The sequence below is a fragment of the Sinohyriopsis cumingii genome, chromosome 11 (assembly GCF_028554795.1).
Source record: "Sinohyriopsis cumingii isolate HCF-2022 chromosome 11, ASM2855479v2, whole genome shotgun sequence".
Taxonomy (NCBI): Eukaryota; Metazoa; Mollusca; class Bivalvia; order Unionida; family Unionidae; genus Sinohyriopsis; species Sinohyriopsis cumingii.
Genome location: NC_142971.1, coordinates 79,103,021 through 79,127,228, shown reverse-complemented (window position 1 = coordinate 79,127,228; position 24,208 = coordinate 79,103,021). Strand labels below are relative to the sequence as shown.

Sequence of the window (24,208 nt, the reverse complement as noted above, 5' to 3'; positions counted from 1 at the left end):
TAAACGGTATGGAAAATTTGACAGCTTTGTAGATGAGATATTTGTTTATACATATATCTGGGATGAACATGTAAAGGTATTAAGGGATCTGTTCAATAGACTTAGCAATGCAAATCTTATAGCGTAGCCCACCAAATGTAGTATAGGATATTTTAACCTAGAATGTTTGGGACATCTTGTATGTGGACTAGGCCAGTTGAAACCTCAACCAGATAAAATAGGAGCAATCAGAGATTTGCTAGGCAAAAAACTAAGAAACAAGATCTTTCCCGCGACTGATTGGGTTTTACTGGAAATTTGTCCCCAATTTTGCGGCTATTGCCAGCCTATTAAATAATCAGACCAGGTAAGGGCAAGCAAATAAAGTTTCCAAGGGGGTGGGTGACAGGGAAAAGCGTTAAACACAACAGATACTGGTAAGTGCACCAATTTTAAAGTTGCCAGAATTGAACAAAACTTTTGTGCTGAGGACTGATGTGTTCGATACTGGTGTTGGAGCTTCTTTGCTACAAGAGCAAGAGGGAATGAAATAGCCCATTGCTTCTGCAAGTAGGAAATTGCTATCTAGGGAGCAAAACTACTCCGTGATTGAGAAGGAGTGCCTAGACTTAGTATGGGGGATAGGAAAGTAACATACATACCTTTTCGGGAGGGAGTTTACCTTACAAACGGACCATCAACCGCTCTTATACTTGAACAAAGCAAAGGTCGCCAAAGCAAAACTGAGGCGATGAGCATTGTCTCTGCAACCGTAGTTTCCAAATTGAGGTGATTCGAGGGTCAGAAAATGTGGGTGCTGATTTTTTAAGTAGGGTGTAATTAGCAGATCATTTTCGTTAAGTATTCAAAATTGGATGTTTTGGATAATTTCCATGATTTTTCTAATAGTGTTACTATTTGTTTAAGCGGTGAGGTATTGTCACAGAATAATATAAATACTTTTATTTATTAAATACATGTACTTGTTTTTTGTGTACAACAATACCTGAGGGTGATTTATGTATATTGTAGAATAGTTCGAAATAGTGAGTTTGGTTCATCCTATGCTGCACATGTAAAGTGCTTTCAATGGGAAAAACTGAATGCTACCAATGCACAGACCATGTATGATGACTTCAAAATGCCTCACTGTAAGATTATATCTTTACATTATGGAACGTTTTGTCAGTAAGCGGTCTACTTTAAGGACTTGCACATCTTTGGCTATAGAGCTGACCCGTGTGATCACAGACTGACCAGAGTGATCGCAGTGGTCGGTATGACCCGAGTGACCAGAGTCATCAGCTGTAGAGCTGAATAGAGCGATCAGTTATCAGAGTGATCGGAGTCAATCCTAGAAGTCGACCATAACAGCTGTAAAGCTGAATCATTGCAGCCCAAGTGCTGAATAAACAGTGTTGCTGGTTGAGCAGCTGGTGCTTGTGCATTGCTGACTGAGATTGGTGGGCGCTGACCGCTTGATAGACCCACATGGAAAACACAGTGTTTTTTGGGATTGTCAAAATAATTTGTATAGCTGTCCCTTTTTGTTTACATAATTTCACTGTTTGAGTGAGTACATTTTACTACATGAGTAAAATGGTACATTTCTTTACTATCCAAGTAAAACACATCATTCTTTCGTTGTGGGAACATGAATCATTCACCCTTTGTGCTTGTACTGTGTAAAGCCATTTATTCGCATTTTCATTATTAAGTCTGTGCGTTTTATGTTAATTGATCCACTATTTGGATAATATACATGCACATACCAATCATAATTAATTGCTCATTCAAGTCATACGTTATTAAACATTGTATTTGTATCACCATCAAAAGTGTTCTGTTGTAAATCCAAAATGCCACCCGGTTATCTTGTTACAACACACAAACGGAGTAGTGATAATATTTTCAAGATGGCCACAATTATATCCATACTGGATGTCAGATAAGTATCATTTTTATTTATGTCCTACCAAGTCTTCTAGTAAAAATATCATATTGATAAGACTTTCCATTTAGGCTGAGCGGTTACAACAATGGAGTCACATTGGATAAATGGCCCTAAAACCAAACAGAAGTAATAAAATGTTCTTCTAGTAACATCCACATGTCAATATGACAGTTTGTTCATGGGGAGTAGAGATAACAATATTTTAAAGGATAGCTCTCAAAAAAGGCCAAAATGGATATCAGATCGGCACCAGATTTAATTAGAACCAACTAGACACAATAATAAATCTTATAATGATAACCTATGTCAACATACCATCCATTCTGGAGGAACAGTGAAGATCTTTAGGATCGCCACCATGGCAGCAATATTAGCTCTCGGAATGACACCATTTACAATAAGGACCAATTCTGGTCAATATTCCATGTGGATCATGACTTTCCACTGAGAATGGTGAGAATAAAATTTTCAAGCTGATTGCTGTTGCAGCCATACTGGCAATGAGATTGGCACTATTTTTATTTAGAACCAACATGATAAGAAATTGTTTAGTGAAAATCCCATTATCATTTTATGCATGTCCAACAGGCACCATTTCCATTTAAGATCACGAGATAAATCCATGTGTAAAATTTCATAGAAATACTCCAAGCAGTTTTAGATCAGTGATGTTAACAAATGTATGCAAACGGACAGACAGACAATGGAAAACAGGCCATACCATAAACTCTTCTGGTCTATCGGTAATAGAGCTAAGCAGGCAGACAAGAGAAGATCTAACATATCCGACGTTAATGACCATAATTTGTACCTGTGAAATTTTATCCACATGTGTTCCCACCAAAATCACTGGAGGGATGCTGGCTTCTGATGATAGTGCACAGGAATGTATAAAGTTTAGCCAAACCTCGATCAGTTCTGAAAATAAATCATAAACAAGAGGAATGTCATTGGCACATTACAACCCAATACAAGTCAATAACCGTCAAGATCAATAAATACATTTGAGTGCAAAATCCTTTCCCTTCTTACAGTAACAGTGGCCTTGACCTTTGATATTTAGACCCCAATTTCAATTAACTTTTTCCTTACCCAAAGTGTAAGACATACAATGAGTCTGGTCTATGTTATTACTTTACCCCAAATGAAAACCATCTACAGCTGTTGTTTGAAGGATGTGATGTCAAGTTTATGGCATTGTGTAAAATAACATTTTTATTCTGTCAGTCTCAATGATTTTGACCTTTGACCTACTGATGTCAGATGAATATGGGTTCCTCCCACTCCAAATGAAAACCATCTACATGACATGATAAATGAAATCACAAAGAACTGAAATTACTGTGAGGAAACCATTATTTTTTTGCCTAGGTTTTCTTTAAGCACTTGGATTAAAAATTGATGCAGTATATGGTGGAAACTCAAGTTACTGCGTGGAAACCATTTTTTATCTTTCAATTACACTGACCATAACCTTTTAATCTCAATATTAATAAAACGTTTTCTTATCCTTCTTACAAGCTATCCACAACTTGATAACCGTAGCTTGTGGAAAACTTGAGTCATTTTGAGGAGACAGACATCTTTGCTGAATCAATGATCTTGACCGTTAAGCCCAAAATCAAGATGCAGAAGGTGATGGACTCAATATTGAAACATAACACCTTCAAATATTCAAATAATAAATTTAATAGGATACCTTGCAATAATTTTAAATATTGTAATGTAAAAATGAGTGATCCAAACAGACTGTACACATGGTCTACACAACACTTGAAGCAAAAACTTAATGGTGTTTTTCTGGATGCAATTCTTTTCTTTTCAAGTTAAAAACATTCTGGTTGATAATGCATTCATTGAGGCGAGTGAGGCTCAAAAGATACTTGTCCATGTCATTTTATTCCTTTACTGAACTTAGTAGACTTGTTGCAATGCTAATTACACTCTTACTAAAATAAATACTGGCACCCAACATAAAGCTTGATAATAGAAGAGGTTTTCACATAGTCATCCTCTGAACACATTATTTTACAGACATGAACCAATTTTAGTGACAAAATTGCAAAATCCCATGCAAAATGAAATGGCTTTCTTTGTGACCCGTTCTGGATGCACAAATTGGCACAATTTATCTATGTTAGCTGTTAAACTGAGCTTCACAGTTTGCTTAGGGTTGAAAATTCACAGTATTCTCATCATTCCAATCTTCATCTACTTGATTTAGGGATAAGTAGTAAAATTTCATTAGTACAGGACCATGAGTAGGAGGAGTTATTTTCATGAACCCTGCCTGTTTGGTGTCTAAATACTGACTTTCAATACAATCTGATTATGGACAGGTTTATTTAATTCATAGTCAAAACAAAGCCACCTAGAAGGGGAATTCTGCATTGAAAATTGGCAGATTTCTATACATTTAGCATCGACCAACAGTAACAATCACAGCAAAGATGTGTTGGGGTTGTCAAGGGTTACTATTGATAACAATTCATAACAACATGTTAATAATGACAACTACAGGTTTATAATAGCAATGACTTTTTGCAATACATTCTCATTAAATTTACATACTAGTCAGGAACTCAGCGAGATTAGATTTAGAGTCCTACAGCCCTGAAAATTCCAGTAAAGATTCACTAAATTATAATCACCTTCCCATGGGTCAGTGTTTCTTAATCAGATTTTCCTGGGTTCTTCTGCCACTATTTATAATGGCCACCATATATATCTCATGCACTGAACCATGGTATTAAACCCAAAATAAGATATTCAATTAGGACCCAGTTATGTTTTTTTTTTCCTGTCATCAAGAGTTGGCTGAAATTGTACAAGACTACCCTTCATCCCCCCAGATGTTTATCAGTATTTTCAGAATTTCATGGCTTTTCCTGAATAGGAACAAATCTAATATGTCTCCCAAATTTTTCCCAATAGTCCAATTATAACTTGCATTGTAGAATCTACATAAGTTATCTAGATAAAGATAAGTGCCAAATGAAGCTACATTCCAAATGCAAAGAAGATGAAAACAAATTTCACAGAATAAAATTGAAAGCTGATGGATGCCAAAGTAACTGCCATGCCGAGGTTCAACTAAGTCTGAATTGATAAGTTTTTATTTGCTTTTCTATTGTCTTTTCTTTCCTCTTGGGGAATAAAACTGTGCTGACTTTGCATTATTGTACAGAATAACTAAGAACATAGGAGTTTATTATTTAAATCTGGTAGAGTAGTAGCAGGACTCACCATGAACTTTGCACTTCATTATTCCACCACTATCAAAGTAACACTCATCAGCTACAAAATCAGCAAGCTCTTTGCTGACATCTGAAACCAAGAGGTAAATGGCTCGTCTTGTCAGGAATGTCTGGTGTGTAGTGTAAAAGGCATACTGACCTGCAAAGTCCCAAATTGTCAGTAGTGAAGTTTTTTCTGTACCTTGTTTTAATTTATATACATTTTCCTGCAACAATTTTAGCATGGCTATCATGTTTGTGTCTGACTGAATGGGCTCCCTCTGATCTAAAGCTGGGTAGGGTTCTTCTTGCTGACTAGCAGTTGATGAACGCTCTTGGCCAGAATCATGCTGATGAGAACGGATGTATAGTACTTCTGATTCCTCATTTTCAACAGTAATGTGGGCCACTTCAAGGCTCTTACGAGTTGTCTTTCCTTGAGGAGAAATTATCACCTGTTCATCACGAGTGGCATTGTCCTTCATTGATTGCTGCTCATTCAAGACTCTGGCAAGGCGCTGTAATCGATAATCCTGCTCAGAATCTGAAAACAAAAAATAACCAAATACAGCTGAATTTTAAGCTGCATCAAGCAACGAAACTATCATTGAATCTGAAACAGTAAATTGGGCACATTTACATCCCACCCACAAACTGTAAATACTCTGAGCAGTTGTTAAGCAGACTTTGAAAAAATTCACATGTCAGGTAAGATTTGTTTTGGATTTAGCCATGGTTAAGTCTTGCAGGCAAAAGTAATAAAACTGAAGTCAAAATAAAACATAAATTATTTTATTTTAAATCAAGGATTTTTAAATTAATATGTAACAGTTAAATAAATTATTTCTCCACCTTTACAATGAAATCGTTTTGATGATTTTTCTCTTGTTTTTCCTGAGCTTTAAGGTATCACAACACAAACTGAGTCATTAAGCTGTTATTGCAGCTCACTGTTGTCCCTAAGTAAATCGTATCTTTTTTCATAAACTTACTTGCAATAAACAGAAAGCAGCATCATTAAAGTCTAAGCAGAAAATAATGTTATTATTTATACCCTGACTTTAACTGTAGATTTTATAACCAGTGAAGAATGCTGTTTGCATTCACCAGCAAACAAGAATAAAGTTTATAAAGAAAAATAAGGTCATTATTAGGTTCAGCCTGTTGACTTTAACCTCTGAATGCCTAAATTTCCCAAAGTTGTTGCAGCCATTGCCTCCAATAATTTAGTACTTGACATAAATAAAAACTGCTCTGTCGTAATTTAAAATTCTTTGAGCTGAAATAAAATAAGTTTGCTTTATTCAGACTTCCTGTGTGTATAAAACATTACTGCTATTACAAAAATAATAAATGTTTGAAGCATAATTCTGGGGTATATTTGGTATATAATCTTCAAGTAATCATTCACAGAGTCAGAAGGAAAACGTTATGGCCCATATCAAATTATTGTTGGCCTTGTTTAAAATTTATGATCATTACAGATCACCATAGTAGTGAAAAATGCTTTTTTAATATTGGAACATAACGTGTCTATCGGAGTGATATGAGGCTTCCTTCACATATGTACGTAGTTCACCACAGTGAGACTATGCCTGTATATACGCCAAGCACTTAATTGGAAGAGTGCCTGACGTGTATAAACACACACACACATTAGAAATGGTTAAACCTAGTCTCGATCTTATTTAGTGAAACCATTCATAACGAATTTCTCATATTAAGATTCTCCTCTTTTTATGTTCTTATTTGCGTCGAATTTTATCTTCAGCTGACAGAGTCTACAAATTTCTACGTTATCGAAAATAGGGGGTAAAATGTCCGTTGCCTTGAACATGTTTTATTTCACAAAGTACCAAATTTTACTTACCCATTTCAATCCACACGATACCCAATGAAGGCGGTTAAATTATCCTTTCCCTCAGTTTTGCTATATCATTGCGTTTAATTTGTGAATTTCTCTTAGTTTGTTCTCTAGCTCCCAGCACATGTTCACTTCCTTGTCATGCGGTCTTCTTCGGTAACGTTCGCGACTTAATACGTGTTCCAAACTGTCATTTTTAGCAATTTCAGTAAACATGTTAAAATCTTTGTGGAAATTATCTAAATGTACACTTGCGAAATGAAAATCGATTTCGTGCGTTTCATTGAGAGAATATTATGACATGGTTGGCTGCTTGTCGTGATTCAGCTCCGAGGCTTCCTATTAGATTGTAACCTGTTTAACTTATGTTCACTATTATTATTATTATTATTTTTTTTATCATATTTCCGAACAAAGCTTGGATGTTTAGCTAATATTTTGAACAGAAAATTTTTGTCTGAATTTTTTTTTAAGCACCAGAAAATATTTATTCAGCCGAGGCTATTCACACGGATCCTATGTTGGGCTTCAACTTGGAATAATGCTATAATTTGGAATCCCGAGTTGTTGCACTCATTCTCAAGAAAGTGTGCGAGTGTGTCAAGCGATATTAAAAGACCCAGTGGCTGGTTTTGTAAGAAGACGTACAAATACGAGGAACTAGATGACACCATACCCACGCTCTGTGTGGAAAACAAACCACAAACTCCCCCAAATTAGACCAAAACATAAACATCAATACAACTCCACTACACAGGCACTTGATTCTGGTGTAAACTAATGTGTTATATGGTGAGTGAACACATTAGTTTACACCAGAATCAAGTGCCTGTGCTCCACTAACCAGTGTACAAATTGCTCTAAATACCCCAATCGATGTGTTGTGATGTGATTTTGATTTTTAACGTAGCTTTAACAATTTTTCAGTCGTATCGCTACGATGTCTGCAATGTGGCAGTTTATAGTGATGTCTAGCACTGGGGCATCATGCCGCAGACATGTAGCATGATGTCCCACCCAGTCACATTATGATGACACCAGACCGACCAGTCCTAACACTTACCTCTTAATGCTGAACGCCAAGCGAGGCAGCTGTTAGTACCATTGTTTTAAGTCTCTGGTATGACTCGGCCGGGATCGAACCCACGACCTCCCGCATCCGAGGCGGACGCTCTAACCACTAGGCCACCGGAGCGGTGCCCCAATCGAAACTACCAACTGGATTCCAAAAAACCAAAAGCTAGCATTACTCCACCTCAACAGCAACCAAGTCAAGATAGAGCAAACAACTCAGCAGCCAATCAAAATGAGACATATCCAACCAACACAAATCAACAAATTACTGCCTCCTTCCACACTCAACACAACAAAACTAACTAATACTAATAAAAACGATGTCCCCTACAAAAGACAAAAAGAAATAATTCATAACAGTCAAATTCCTGACCCCTCAGGGATTACATCAGCGAGTAGAGCTAATACCCAACTCAATAAGGTAAAATCTACCAAACCAGACTACCTCTCCACCAAAGACAGCCCCAACTAAACAAACATCACCTACATAGGAAATGGAAAACTTCCCATGAAATCTAAACCTCCAGCCTCCCCAATCCAAGATAGGAACCAAAGCACAAAGGCAAAAATCTCCCAACACAATAATCATGAAGCAAAACCAAAATTCCACTCACTTGAACACGCCATATACATCAGTAGCAGGGGCAGACAACTAATTCATCTAAGCTCCAACAGTATCTTAGGATCCCTGTCTAGAGTCACCATGGGCAATTCAGACTGATAGGACCAAAAACTGATTATTTGATCGTCCAATGCAGCACACTCAGCCAGGTGGAAAAACTCCTACAACTAGAAGGCATAGGCCACATCAAAATTAAAGTAGACATTACAAAATACAAAAAAATAGACAAACTTGTAAACCAAAACTCCACCCACTCAAAACCACCAAATGAACCCAACACTAATAATAAGTCCACCAAACCACCTCAGACAACAAATTTCAAAGCAGTACTAACTACTTAAAGGATATAAAAAGGACATAAACAACCAAACATTCCTCAAAAAACTTAACGATAATGGGTCTAAAGTAGAAAAAGCCTACAGAATCAGGAATCAAAAAGGGCAGCTAGCATCAAAAGCAGCAATTGAATCAACAGAAACACTCTCAACCAAAGTTAAGATTGGCCCCTACGTGGAGCGCCACAAACTGTAACCTTTAATTAACGAATCCGGGTTCTGCACCAGTTGTTAACATTGGGTACAGTTTGCCCTCAAATGTTGCTACAAGCCAAGATGTGATCGATGTGGGGGGGTGGGGGCAACATAGAGGGACATGCAACAAATGAATTATTAAATGCCCTAAATTGCTTGGAACTATACCACCCTAGAGTATCTGAATGCCCTTACACCATCAAGGAAAAGCAAATCGTAGAACTCATGAACACCAAACAATTGTTTTATTTAGCAGCCAAAAACATAATTAAAAACACCAATCCAATACCCAACAAACCAGATTCAGGCAAAACACCCAATAACCCAAATCCAATCAAGACAATTAAAAGTACCCCCCCACCGCCGATCAATAATCCCAAAACTATATTCAAATCATGAAACAGGCAACCAGACTTAACCAGGGAACTAAAAATAAAAACCACACCAACTCAGCTCAAAATGAAAACACCCAACCCCCCGCAAAGATATTCCAAAAATAATTACATGGCCAATGCAGCTAGAACTATTTAAGGAGAAAATCAAACCTAACAGCCCTATATAAACCCCCCCCAAACATTAGAAACCATAGTTGTGCATCAAAATTCAATTGTAACAAAACACTTTCCAGCAACACACTCAATCACTTCCCAGCCTACCATTAAAACTACAACTAACAATAATTACAATGGATAGCACAATAACAAAAAAATGTAACAATTCAACAATAAAATTATAGCGGATTAACTAAAAACCTTCCCGAAAAATAATACATAAAATCATACAATCAATAAACCAGATATAATCTGCCTCCAAGAAACTCACCAGATAATCCAAAATATCTACCTAAGATCCCAGGGTACTCTCCAAGGCATACTTAAAAGTCTCACTAATGGGAAAAAGGGATCGAGGTGGACTTGCAATTTGTCTCATTAATACCCTACCCTACTCAGAAACGTGAACAATTCCACTGCCAATTGATACCAGCAAGACCTTTGAAATGCAAAACTGTCCTAGTCAACATTGGATACAATAATATTTAAATAGCAAACATATATGACCCAGGAGGCAATGACAACTCAATTAACTTAAATAATTACTGTCAAATCTCCACAAATTTAACAGACAACTTAATCATCTGGGGCGCTTCAATGCGCACAATGAACTATGGGGAGAAAGTAGGAAGGATAACAGAGGCAAGTTGATTGAAGCATGGATTGCTGAATCCAACATAATCATCCTCAATGATGGATCAAAAACAAGACTCAATCTTGAGGATGTCTCCTTCTCAGCAATTGATCTAACCATATGCACACCCATCCTTGCCCAAATTGCTAATTGCTGGGTTGATCAAGAAAATATATTAAGTAGTGACCACTTCCCCATTATCATCTCCCTCCAGATGTCAGTTCAACACAACCCCTTTGAAGCCCAACCCAAATGGAGATATGATAAAGCTGACTGAGATAACTTTAGAAACATCCTAGCCGTTATTAATACCAAAGAATTAGAAAGTACAGATATAACTATATTCCATGATAATGTAATTAACGCCATACACAATGCGGCCATATTAACTAAACCTATAACAGCAAATACCCAAACTAAACAATCATTGCCATGGTGGAATGACCAATGCAAAAAAAGCACATCAAGATAAAAAACCTCAACAATTGCATGTATGTCATTTGGATTTTTAATGTAGCTTTAACAATTTTTCAGTCATATCACTCTGATGTCTGCAGTGTTGCAGTTTATAGTGATATCTAGCACTGGGGCAACATGCCGCAGGCATGGAGCATGATGTCCCACCCAGTCACATTATCCTGACACTAGGCCGACCAGTCATAACACTAACCTCTTAATGCTGAGCACCTAGAGAGGCAGTTGTTAGTACCATTTTTTAAGTCTTTGTATGACTCGGCCGGGGTTCGAACCCATGATCTCCCACTTCCAAGATGCACGTTCTAACCACTAGGCCACCAGAGCAGTCCTCTCAACAAGTAGAAGCACACATGAAACTACCTTGATCTCATCCAATACAAAGATAAGGACAAAAACTTAAAACAAACCATAAAACTGGCTGAAGAGAAAACTTGGCAAATTTATTTTGCTCCAAATTAAACTTAAAAACAAACCCTATACAAGTATGGGACAAGGTAAAAGCTATCTGGGGAAAAACAACTAACCTAACACCTAAAAACAAAGAAAGGCTAATACGCTTGATAGTCAGTTCTCTGACATGAGCAGTAATACCAACCAGTCTCTTGAAACTTCCAAGAACACCAGGAAAAAACAGAAAATACCCTTACTCACCTAGACCTAGGAACCAAGGTCTCAGACTTATTTAATGAAATTACCTTATATGAATAGGATATAGCATTAGGGTCAAAGAAAGTGGTATTACCTGGAAAAGATCATGTTGAATATATAAAAATCTCTCCAACAATATAGCAGCAAACATTGTAAAACTACTTAACCTAATTTGGAATAGCGGAAAATAAACCAATAACTGGAAACATGCCATTGTCATACCAATCCCTAAACTCGGCAAAGACCCTAATAATATAAACTCATATCGTCCAATCTTCCTCACTAATAACATCTGTAAATTAATGGAAACTATGTTAGCCAATAAATGAAACCACCATCTTTAAAGCAACAACCAGCTATCTGAAAACCAAAGTGGCTTTCGTAACAAGTATTCCACCACAGACCAGCTATTAAGACTAGAAGTAGATATTAAACTAGCATTCAACTCCAAAAGAAAATGAGACTGAAACCTTATAGTCATCTTCCTTGACTAGAAAAAGCTTTTGACCATGTCTGGACAAATGGATTGATTGCAAAACTCAACCACTTTGGAATTACTGGACACATGTTTAACTGGATTGAAAAGTTCCTAACAGGTTATAGAATAATCACCAGAGTAGGGAACACTACCTCGAAAGAATACCCCCTCGGAAATGGCACCCCACAAGGGTGCATACTCAGCCCTATGCTATTCAATATTATAATCAACGACCTGGACCTTAACCTAGCAAACAAAAAGGTTAACATTTCACGATTCACTGATGACAGTGGTATCTGGAGGGCAGAAAACCCTGCTAAAAACCAAGTTATCACGGAAATCCAGCAAAGCTTAGATAACATAGGGAGATGGGCGAATAAATGGGGTTTTAAGACTGTTGCAATTGTTTTCACCCCTAAACATAATTAAAACTAGTCTACCCTAACCTTTATATACAAAACCAAATTATCGAATATGTTACAGTTGTAAGGTTCCTAGGCATGTACTTTGATACCCAACTAACCTGGAAACTTCAGATCGAGCAACTAATCGAAATTGCAGTAAAGACATATCTCCTAAGAAATCTTAAAGGGACCACATGGGGATCCAACTAAGAAACAATTCTGACCATCTATGGAGTACTTATAAGACCGAAACTAGATTATGAATGTCAAGTTTATAACTCAGCAAAACAACCACTCCTCAACAAACTGGATGCTATCCAAAGAAAAGCATTAATTGTCTGCATTGGTATACTACCCTCAACCTCACTGGACAAAATCCAAGTCCTCACTGGAGAACTGCCAATAAAGCTGAGAAGACAAGAAATGCTCCTCAGATACTCAATTCAACTTGCTAATCACCCTGAATAGTATCCAACAAAAATTGCCATTCGCAAATGTAACACAACGTTTAGTCGTAAACGAATTCAAAACATACCAGGTGGTAAGCAAATTTTAAAACTCAAGGAAACTGCCAATACTAGACCAAAAGGAAGAATACACTGAACCCCCTGACCAAGCTCCTTGGATAAACTCTAAGCCAATGATTAACACCAAAGCCACCGATTGTGGGAACAAATAGGAACAAGTGTCTAAACTAAAAACCATCACTGCAATGGACATATTTGACACTACCCTGGTTTTGTTAAAATATACAGTGATTGTTCCAAAACAAATGAACCACCCAGAATGGCAGCTGCAATAGTTATCCCAGAATACAACATCCAAATGGGAACCAGGCTACCAGACCACTGCTCTACTTTCACTACAGAATTATGGGCAATAACTGAATCAGTAAAATGGATTAAAGACAATAACATTCAAAAATCAGTAATTATCAGCGACTCCCTTAGTGTAATAAAATCAAATAAATCCCACATCAAGAGAGCGGTTCCTTGCTAGGACTTACTATATGCTGAAAGAATGTCCACAGGGAATCAGCTGAATTCATGTGGATACCATCACATATAGGGATCCCTGGTAATGAGCAAGTCACCAAAAGCAAACTAGAAGACCCAAATCCTGCCACACTTAAATATAGTATTACAGAAGCCTAAAGCTTTACAAAAACTGATATTTACCAAAAATAGCAGAATCACTGGAATTCCAATCTCAAAGGTAGAAGACTACGCTCCACCTTACAAGAAGTTAACAGGTCCATCAAACCACCTAAAGTAAACAGCTTGGACCAAAAGATCATTAACCGTATGATGACTGGCAAAACTAAACTAGCAGGAAGTTTTGGTAAACACCTAGGACCCAAATCTGCTAACATTAAATGTTATCATTGCAAGACCATCGAAGACCTGTAACATGTATTCAATAATTGCACCAAATACCAGCTGGCAAGAGCTAAATTCCAAAAAGCTCAAAAAGAAATTGGATCCCCTCATGCCTACCCAGATTTTCTAGGTAATAATAACCGAAACATAAATATAACATTCCGAAACATCTTAAACTTCCTAGAAACAACTGGGCTAAATGAGAAAATATAATCCACCCCAACCAACCCTGCCAGGGAATAAGCCGATCATAAATAAAACATAATGTTAACAGTATCCAACTCTACTTAAAAAAAAAAAAAACATGGAAGGACTTGCAGGGGGGAACAGCATGCCCTCCTAAGGTGAGGGGCGAGGACATGCATGTCAGTAGGACATGACTGTCGACAGTGCACAAACTTGGATCCATCACCAGGGGAGAGAGATATAATGCACCCCTTAACTCCCTAAAAAAAATCTTTTTAAATAAATAAAAATAAAATAATAGCTCAATAAAATTACCCGCCCCTAATCCATTACAAACCATATAAAGCGTAAAGTAAAAGACGGGTGCCTTTGATACGTCTTATGGGACCTGAACACTCAACAAAGGTGTCCGTCTTTCTAAACCATTAAACAAATAAATATACCCACACTCAACAACAAAATGTTTTTAAAAAAAAATTCTTTCTCTCACCCCCCTACTCCTACCTAACTCTCCCTTACTTACTACTCACCCAAAGATAAAAGTCACTACCTTACCTCCAACCCACCCCAAAACAGAATGATTTGAGTGCTGGGTCTACTCTCACTCATTCACTAAATTGGTACAGACGACTCATACATTGAGTGTGTGCTGGGTCTACTCCCACTCATTCACTAAAATGGTACAGACTACTCATATGTACGTGTATGCTGGGTCTACTCCCACTCATGAGAGCCTTTAAGTCAGGTAGCATGAAACAAAATGTTTCGCTATCTGACAGCTCAATTAACAGCACTCCTTGAGTACATAAACACATGGGGGATGTGCATCTGAATCCTTTCCCCTGGAATATCTATTAAACGATACTCTTAATTTCATATGTAATGAGTCCATGTTTAATTGATGATTTAATGAAGGTTCAGAGTATTTCAAACTCATAATATATTTTCTGGTTGCCATGAGGATGGTCATTTCTACAGTGGGTACACGGCACTCATGGAAATAGTAATCAGAAAAATTCAGAACATAGCCACCATGCAAACAGACACAATTTATTTATGGAAATTTATGTTTTTCTTTCTTCAAAATTACCATATATACTCGTGTATATGCCCATTCGCATATCAGCCGACGCCCAAACTGAACAATTATAAAGACTAAAAAATGAACGACCCACATATAAGCCGACCTACAACTCAGAGACATCTTAAGATGCACAAGGTAAGTTCTAAAGGCGTTTATTTAGGCAAACTTATATTTAAAAAAATTACATGTATAATTATCTCAAGTTTGGCGTGCATGATTCTTAAAAAGAAATGGCATAAACTTGTTTGAAAAGTAATTTATTTTAATTTTCTGTTTTCTTATTGCTTCTGCCTAATTTAGATTTGTGGGTAATTTGATCGAATGATGACAAGAATTTAGCCATCATGAGTTGCTATAACATTTCCTCTCACTTTTGACTTGATTATTGACTGTTTATGCATTATTGCATTGGCCATTTTTTATCAGTGCACTGGTAATTACGATTTTACTTTGCTTTGAAATTGTAAATAACTAACCCATTAAAATGTAATCCCAGTATGACAATACCACGAATTAACAATACGGTTCGATGCTAATACAATAAAAGCTGAGTTGAAGTTTGCTTTAATGTAAGTAACCTTACACCATACCTGTCAACTTTAATGACAGGAGGGTTAAGTTATTTAATCTGTGTAAGATATTTGTTTGTTGTTTGTTTATTAAATTTAATATTAAAGAGTCTTTTTTTTCTAGATATATTTTTTCAAAGTCTATTACATTAAAAATGTACCATAATGAGTTATAAAAATATGTTTTGGCAATTTGAATTTTGTGATTAAATCCTAAGTTTCTATCCAGCCATGTGTCCTTATGTTTTTCTAGTTTTTGTTTTAAATTTAGAAAATTAGTTATTTTGTTATCTTTTCCAAGGATTATTCCAAGTGCTTTGACTTGGTGTCTTATTTGTGTGGGTGGTAGTCCTATTGGGTTGTTTTTCCATTTACTTATTAGTAAAATCTCAGTTTTATTTGTGTTAATTTTCGAACCTGATGCTTTTCCAAAATTAGCATATTGATTGATTAAGTAAGGGTATGAAGATATTAGAACAATTGTCTGCATGTTGAAAGGTTTTACATTTATTAGTGATGTTGGGTATATTAATTCCTGTGATTTTCTCATCCTGTTGTATAGCTTTTTGAAGAACTTCAATTCCTAAAACATACAATAACATAGAAAGAGGGCATCCTTGCCTTACTGATCTAGTGATATTAAAAGGTTTTCTTTTCGCTCCATTTGTTTGGACTCTGGAGGTTATGCTGTTGTAGAGAGTTTTAATCCAGTTAATAAATTGTGTTCCAAAGCCAAATTTTCCTAATACTTTTAAAATATAATTTGTTTCAATTCTATCGAAGGCCTTTTCCTGATCAAACAGTATAAGAACACTTCCTATATTTTTATCTTCCATATATTCTAATATTGTTTTAATGGATACAATGTTATTGGATATATTCCTATTTTTTCCACCACGTTTGGTGAGAGTTGATGATTCCTTCCACTGTTTCTTTTATTCTGTATTATCTGCCACACTGCCGATATTGTAGCAATATGACTGGAAAATTGTTACAGCTATGTTGAAAACCCAAATCACAAACACACACTCACTCCCCTTGCCAACAACAATACACACGTGCAAACATTGTCAATGTTAAGGCCAGGCAGAATTAGGGCCTTTGACACAGTCCTGACCCAACCTATGTAAGGGTGTTGATTTTTTATCATAAATGATTAATAATATGGTGCTAATGTTAAATGTGACCTCAGGGATGACCCGAGCGTTTTTGGCAACCAAGGTTAACTATGACTTTGAGGCATCCCCTATTACCCTAAGAAATAAAAATCACTTCCATCTAATTTAGCACCACTTACACCTGGATCCCCAGGCAACTGCCTAGTACACGTGTATGTTCAGGCCAGCTCCGTACGACAAAGAAATACCAGTACATAAAATATTATAACATTCAGGCCATCGTATAAAGACAAGACCTTTATGGTTATGCTCTGCATTTTTATTGATGTCTATATTAATGCATGAATAATTTTGTATTGTGGTTTTAATGAAATCCGGTGTTTGTTTCCTGTTAGTCATTAGACAGGAAGCATATTCATCTCTGTGGTCATATTCTGATGTAGTATTAACATAACCGAGCCTGGTACTTAGTTATTTTGTTCAAATGGGACAAGCAGTGAATGATGAAAAAATTTCAAATGACTTGATATTTAAATCCTATATGAAGCATTTGAAAGGAGTTCAATCAGAACTTATACAACCAAGAAAGACAAATGGTGTATATTCATATTTTTACCTGAAATTTATCTCTTTCGGCAACCAAAATAACTGTTGTGACAGTTTGAAAACCTCTGTCATTGCTATGAAGAAAACTTATTAAATAAGAACCCTATGCCTTTGTACTATTTACAAGATGAAGAAAATGATGAGTGCTTTAAGAGTTGTCAGAGAATGACAGATAACTGAAGTCAAAAGTGGATCACTTTTAAGTATGCTAATTTTACTCTTAACAGCTTTGCTGGCAAAGAAAATGATGGATCCCTCATACCATCATTACTTGCAATGTAATGGATGAAGGGTATTTTCATGTTCGAATGAATGCCCTTCATTCATCACATTCCCAAGATGAGGAGTCTAGTTTTAATGGTGTATAAGGATACTTCAAAAGTTGTGGTAGCTCCAAACCTTAGATGGGGAGGGAGAGTCTAGATTGGACTACAGATTTAATATCTAAATTGTGTTTAATAAAATCTATTCAGGAAGAAATATGTTTCTTGGTCTTTAAGCTAACTAAGAATCATGAAACAAAAATACCAGTGTTCACACAAAAAATCATTCAGTGCAATCCTTTTAACCTGAACCTCCAGGTCTTTCTGTAAATAAAGTTGCCTGGTTAATGGCTTATATAGTGTTAGTACAGATACCACTCACCATATAGCTATGTTACAAAGCAGGTTAGCATGCAACAGAGGGTGACTAAAAGCCAAAAGGTGCATACAGGATGAAAGAAGCATATACATTTAAGCACATCAAAGGAAAAAGCACACTAAAAGATAAAATACAAACAACATCAGATAACTGTGTTACTAACATACAATGCAGTCAAAGGTGAATATCAGAATTATACTGATTTATAGTTATAAAAAGTCCAAGGTTATTTGACAGAAGAAAAGTTGGTTTCTGTCATACGACATAAGAAGGCTGATTTATGCTAGTAACTCAAGTTCTCCACAATATACAGTTACCAACATTGTGTGGTTGGCTAGTACTTGTGATTGGAAAGAATCCAATCATTTTTGGGCTCAAAAGCTAAGGTCAAGGTCACTTAAAAACAAATAGTTTCCACATAAGTGGACTTTTCCAACATTTACTCCTACCAACTATGTCAACGGCTTGCAATTGCTAAAGTATTTTGGAGTCAAAACGTAAAAAGTCAAGGTCACTGACTGAAACAATTTTTAAAATGTTTTTTGTATAATATCAAATAAACATTAGTTCTACATCACTAACACTGTACAAATATTGCTTATGGCTTTCACTCAGGGTATCAATTTTGGGGTCAATGTCAAAAGTCAAAGTCACTAACTTAAGGAAGAAAAATGGTTTCCTCAATAAATTGTAATTCTATCTAACAGAGCTGGCTAACTTCTTGTGGATGGCTTGCATTAGGAATAAAGAAAAAGCCAATTGATCTTGGGGTTGATGGTTAAATGGAATATCCCAAAAGAAAAAAGACTACTTAAGAAACTTTGTTTTATTTGCAGTAGTGATAAACCTTCTGATATTTATGCGTATTTATTACATATTCACTGTTTTCAAGACTGTATCACTTTCACTGATAAAGTATTACATTACAATTTAGTTAAATCATGTAAATAAATTTAAATCATTAAAAACTTATGACTAATTAATGTTAATTACTTTCATAGTACTTGGGCCTGTATGTAGAAATGATGACCTCTTCAAAACTTACAACTAACCCTTTGAGCCAGGGTGGGCAGCCCTTTTGCCAAGTAGCAAATTGGACAAGAAAGGTTGGCTCCGTTTTTGCATGGCATGGCTAAGTTCACTTCTCATTTACCATACCTGTGGTTACATTGAAAAACAGGTTGCCCACACAGGCCCTAGAAAAATAACGGGTCAATGGATACCAACTAACCCTCAAGAAAATCAGCATTCCATTTCTGTATAATAAATAGAAGTTTCTGTGGAGAGAGTAAATTTGGTCATGAAGCAATACTGACTGCACCGTCTCCTTATTGCAAGTTTAGGTTATAAACAATATACTCCAACAAGCAATGGACAAATTCACCTCCTATGTAATTTCTGTAAACCAATCCTGATTTCATGGAACAAAGCCACTTTATGAAAATACTGGCCCAGGGTAAGAAATTTGTAAGGAAACATGTCTTGAATGTAAGATCTAATCATCATCAAAACTTGGTTGATTCATTACCTCTATTCTGAAAGGGTCTACGGATTCTTTCTAGGTATACTGACTCGTATTTCCTGCTTCCAATGAGTTCTTTGTTCATCATGAGATACACAAATATATCAGAGTAACTGTCATGATAAAGCTGATATTAATGATGAAAAAATTAGAGAAATAAAAACTATGGACATTTAATGAGTTGTCCTTTTTTCCAAAGTAAGCACTTCTTCTGGTCTTACTATGGTTTAATAAAAAGTAAGCATACTTCCATTTTGTAAGGACCAGTATGAACCATGTTATTTGTGCCCCAGCATGACACTGGAACCAAGTTATCTAAGCCATTTTAACCGCCTCTGATACAGATTGCAGCAGCCTTGGATGAAATGAGTATGTGAAAAAGTGCACATCGATCCTTCATGACTGGCAGTGTCTTGCATACAAAATTTCTGACATTTGAAATGGATTGTCTGTGAGGACATCCAATATTAGCAAAAACTGTAGCAGTGGACTGTTTGTTCTTGATTTTGTTAGTCATCACAAATTGTAGCCCTTGTGACAAGCACAATTCAACATAAAAATAAGTCTTCATATGTTATTTGCATTTAAAACTCAGAGTGCAAGGGACACATCCAGTGCGATTGGATCCACAGAAGTACATTTTCATATTAATCTCATGGATCTCTAACTTTTTGTATCAAAGGATGCCATCCCTATTATTTTACACTCCATAATAAAAGTAAAGTAAACATAATATATGCATAAATATAGCATGCTCTGCATGTTTTGCCTATTTAACTGGGTGGTTCTCTTGAGCTAGCACACTTTTCCTCGATAGCTCAAGATAATTGTTTTATTCTAATGACAGATTCATAAAACTCAATTTAAAGTATGTAAAAACATTTTTGGGGTAATTTTTTTACTTATTTAATATTAAAATGAGTTATTTAACAATATTTTCATATTCAAGCTTTATTTTATAATTTATGCTTTTTTCTCATCTTGCGTCCTTTCCGACTGAATTCTAAGGCATAAAATGAAACTTGGAAATATACCATGGCTAATCCATTTTGATACTTGTAGAGTTAGTTTCAAGAGTACTCGTGCAAGCTTTTGTTTACACATATAGATAATAATCATGGCTGAGCTGCCAGCTGGTATATTTGTAAATTAATAAATTGAATTAGAAAGGCACCAAACATAAACATGGCTTGTAGCTTTTGTGAAAGGCGTTTACTCTGATGATGCTAATATAAGCACACTGTCATACACTCTTTAAGATTTCCTAACAAGCATAATCCTTAAAAGTATCAAACAATGCAGTGTTATACTGTAAGCCAATTGTAATTAAAAGCAAATATGTAACATGTGCACACACAGCTTCCTATACACGAGTTAGCATGATGTAAAATCACACAACACATAACTTTGACACTAGAATGGACAGAAAACAGTATAACATAAATTTCACTTCATAGCCTAAGTATAAATACATAACAGAGGATCTTTTATGATTGTGTATACGCATATACCTTGTGTTCGTCTTATCCATTCCCAGGTTGATAAAGAAACATCACAGCAGTTGACATAGACATCTATGCCCTCTGTACTAGATCTGTCAGAAATGTTTACTTCCTCCCCAAGAAGACGGTTGACCAGGGTGGTCTTGCCTACACCAATGTGTCCAACAACCATAATTCGTATGTTGTATACTGCCTCCCTTCCATCTTTTAGAGCCTCTTCAAAAAGTTGGATGGATCGGTCACCCATGTTCAAAATTTCTACTGGAATACCTGTGCAAATGATTGATAAGTTGCATATAGCATCAACATTGCGGCAGTAGCTTCAGTTAGTCCAAAATTCACAAACTTAAGTTTTCTTAAAGTAAGAGAATTGATTTTTACCTGAGTAGGCAGTACCAGCTTCTTAAAGTAAAATGAAAAATAAGATTATATAAACTGTTTTAAAATCAAAGTTATGATCTTTTAAGTTATCTCTGAAGTTCCAGAAATCAAAATGGCAAAACAGATAGAGTTGTTTGAAAGGACACATTTGAAGCAAGGCAAATTTTATCTTGTCAAACCCAAATTATACCCATCACACTCATACACCAAAAAATAAAGAATTTAAATTTATTTTAATAATCCCTACAAATAGCAAGTGTCGTGTGGGGGCCCCAAGTGGCCATGTGGTCTAAAGCGCTCTCAGTCACGGATCACTGCCATCTCACCTCTGTTTGCGTAGGTTCGAGTCTTGGGCTCGGCCAATCCGGATATGTGAGAAAGCATGCCAGTAGCTTCTCGTGGGTTGGTGGTTCTTTCTGAGGTTTTCCTGGGTTCTTCTTCCACCATTAATACTGGCCCCCCTGTATAGCCTATCTTGTGATGAAAAATGGCGTTAAACCCTATAACAACAACAATCTCGTGTCTTGTTTTCAACAGTAATGATTATTTGTTTCTTGAAAAATTAAATCCAAAACAAATTACAAAACTGCAGAGCCCAACCTAAAGTTTCATGTTTCTGATAACTTTGGTATTCCAGGTCCATTGATATGTTTTTAGTAACCTGAGAGGCACCAACAAAGGTTACTGGTCTGCCAGACATTTAGTTTTATTTACATTAGTTAATAGTAATCAATCACTGCATTTTATGTTAAGGAAACCTGTTACCATTCCAAGTGAAGTTTTTCACTTCAATATAAGTAAAATCACTAATCTGATTGGCTAATCAAAAAGTCATTAGACTATGGCCTCATGTCAATGTCATTTAGATCGGTACAAAACAACTTGAGCTGTAACACTGAGCTAAAGCAACTCATAAAATATTCTATCCATTCACATTGATTAGAAACCTTAAATTTTTTCTGAAGCACAGAGATAAGAAGATTGTAGTACTGAAATAGGCCTAGTTGTTTCATGTGCTAGAATTTTTTTTTACATTTTTTAGAATTCAACTGTTAAATGAAAGTCAAAACATGTGGATACTCTCCACCTATTTCTGATCTCTGTATTCCCAACTGATAAACTGTTATATTTATATTAAACGTTTATAAAATTTTTTATGTCCAGATACCACAGAACTCCTATCATTGCTTACAATTTACCTATAAATCATATATGTACTATACTACTGTTATAGTAGTACAGTATATAGTGCATGTATAATTTATGGGTAAATTATAAGCAACTATACAAGCCCATGTGGTGACTGTTACTGATATTAGTGCCCAAGTTCTACTGTGGGTTATTATCATTGTCCTTGAAGGAAAACACTATTTTATATACAATACATCACAAGTGCATGATCGTGTAGGCTAAGACCACACAACTATATAGATAATTGAACGAAGTCAACAAATCATCCATCAGTACCAATATAGATTTGGCGTTTGATTTATGGAATGAAGGACTGTGGGGCTGATGTATTCAACATGCAATATACCAGCCATTATAACAAGCATAATCAAAATAGTGTATGAAACTCAAATCACAGTAAAATTCTCTAAATCATAAAAACGAAATATTAAATAAGATACTTTATTTGTTAAATTACATACTAAATAATCCAAAATAATGCTTGCTGCATAAAAACAGATGTATAAATATTATTGTAAAATTCATAATTACACATTTCAAATGTTTGTGCATTAAGTACATCTAAAGTAATCGCATTTTTTTTGCATGCCATTAACGAGTTTCTTTTTCCAAAATTTAAAGCAAAATTGCAGAGGGTAAAAGTTTCCAGAGATCAAACAAACATCATTTTGTTGTTAACTATGCCATGTTTGAAGACCGGCTGTAGGGCACAGACCAGTCTTCTTAACAACACTATTGCCGAATTTTAGTGCAGAGACGCGAACAGCTTATATATTCATGATATGACATTTTCTGTTTGAATTATCCACCATATTCGCTCAACTAAAAAATACATACATTTACAGCCTTGTCTTTTCAGTGTGCCATATAAGGTCATTGCCATCCTTTAGAAATGTAAACAGATCCTAGTAAATATGGCGTGCATTGAATAATGTAAAACAATCCAAATACGGTACAGCAAACATAAGAATGGTCCCCTGTTAGACTCTACATATCACTATAAAATTGAAGAATTTGATCAAACATATCTTTCCATTGCGATCAATCACTTTGGTTTTTTTTTTCCTGGTTTTATTTTTTGTTTAATTTTCTTCTAGTTGATAAATACCCTTTCAAGATCCTTATATAATCTGTCCATAAACACGAATGCTATAAAAAAACAATTTTAAAAAAAATGTCAGGATACGTGGGAATTTTGAACGTTATAACCCCAGATGGTGACCGGTCTAAACCGGTTTCAAGGTCGCGTGCCAGGAGATATCAATGAAAGCGCCACCTTCTGGAAGAGACGTTTATTACTCTAGAATGACAGAGTTACGACAGTACTAGCCAGCCACCATTGACACAAACAGTCGATATTTAAAATGTTTATATGAAAATTTTGTGATGACAAACAAGGTGCATATCATTTAATAATCAGGATTGAATGGACTTAGTACACGTATATTAGTATTAAATTTTAAATCAACAAATAATATTTTATATATACTTAAAATCAATAAAGGTTTCTAAACATCATTAATTACGTACGTTTGAATTATGAAAATAAAAATTAATTTATTTCATTTTTAATTTAT

At 35.7% G+C, this 24,208-nt stretch overlaps 1 protein-coding gene across 4 annotated transcripts in view; it reads right to left on the bottom strand.

The window, feature by feature from the left end:
* The window catches only part of LOC149788810 (uncharacterized), a 104,453-nt gene that overhangs the window by 62,794 nt on the left and 17,451 nt on the right, over nt 1-24,208 (bottom strand). For 2 of the 4 annotated variants that reach the window (XR_016424254.1, XM_089974939.1), the window contains exons 4-6: nt 21,069-21,329; nt 5,180-5,713; nt 2,745-2,851 (exon numbers count right to left, since the gene is read on the bottom strand). Coding sequence is in view for 3 of the 4 variants with exons in the window: in XM_089974939.1 (XP_089831065.1) it covers nt 2,745-2,851; nt 5,180-5,713; nt 21,069-21,329 (902 nt within the window). In the remaining variant the exon portion in view is untranslated. Of the gene's footprint in view, nt 1-2,744; nt 2,852-5,179; nt 5,714-7,039; nt 7,325-21,068; nt 21,330-23,468; nt 24,163-24,208 lie in introns of those variants that run through there. The other 2 variants (XM_089974940.1, XM_089974941.1) reach the window with 2 other exon arrangements.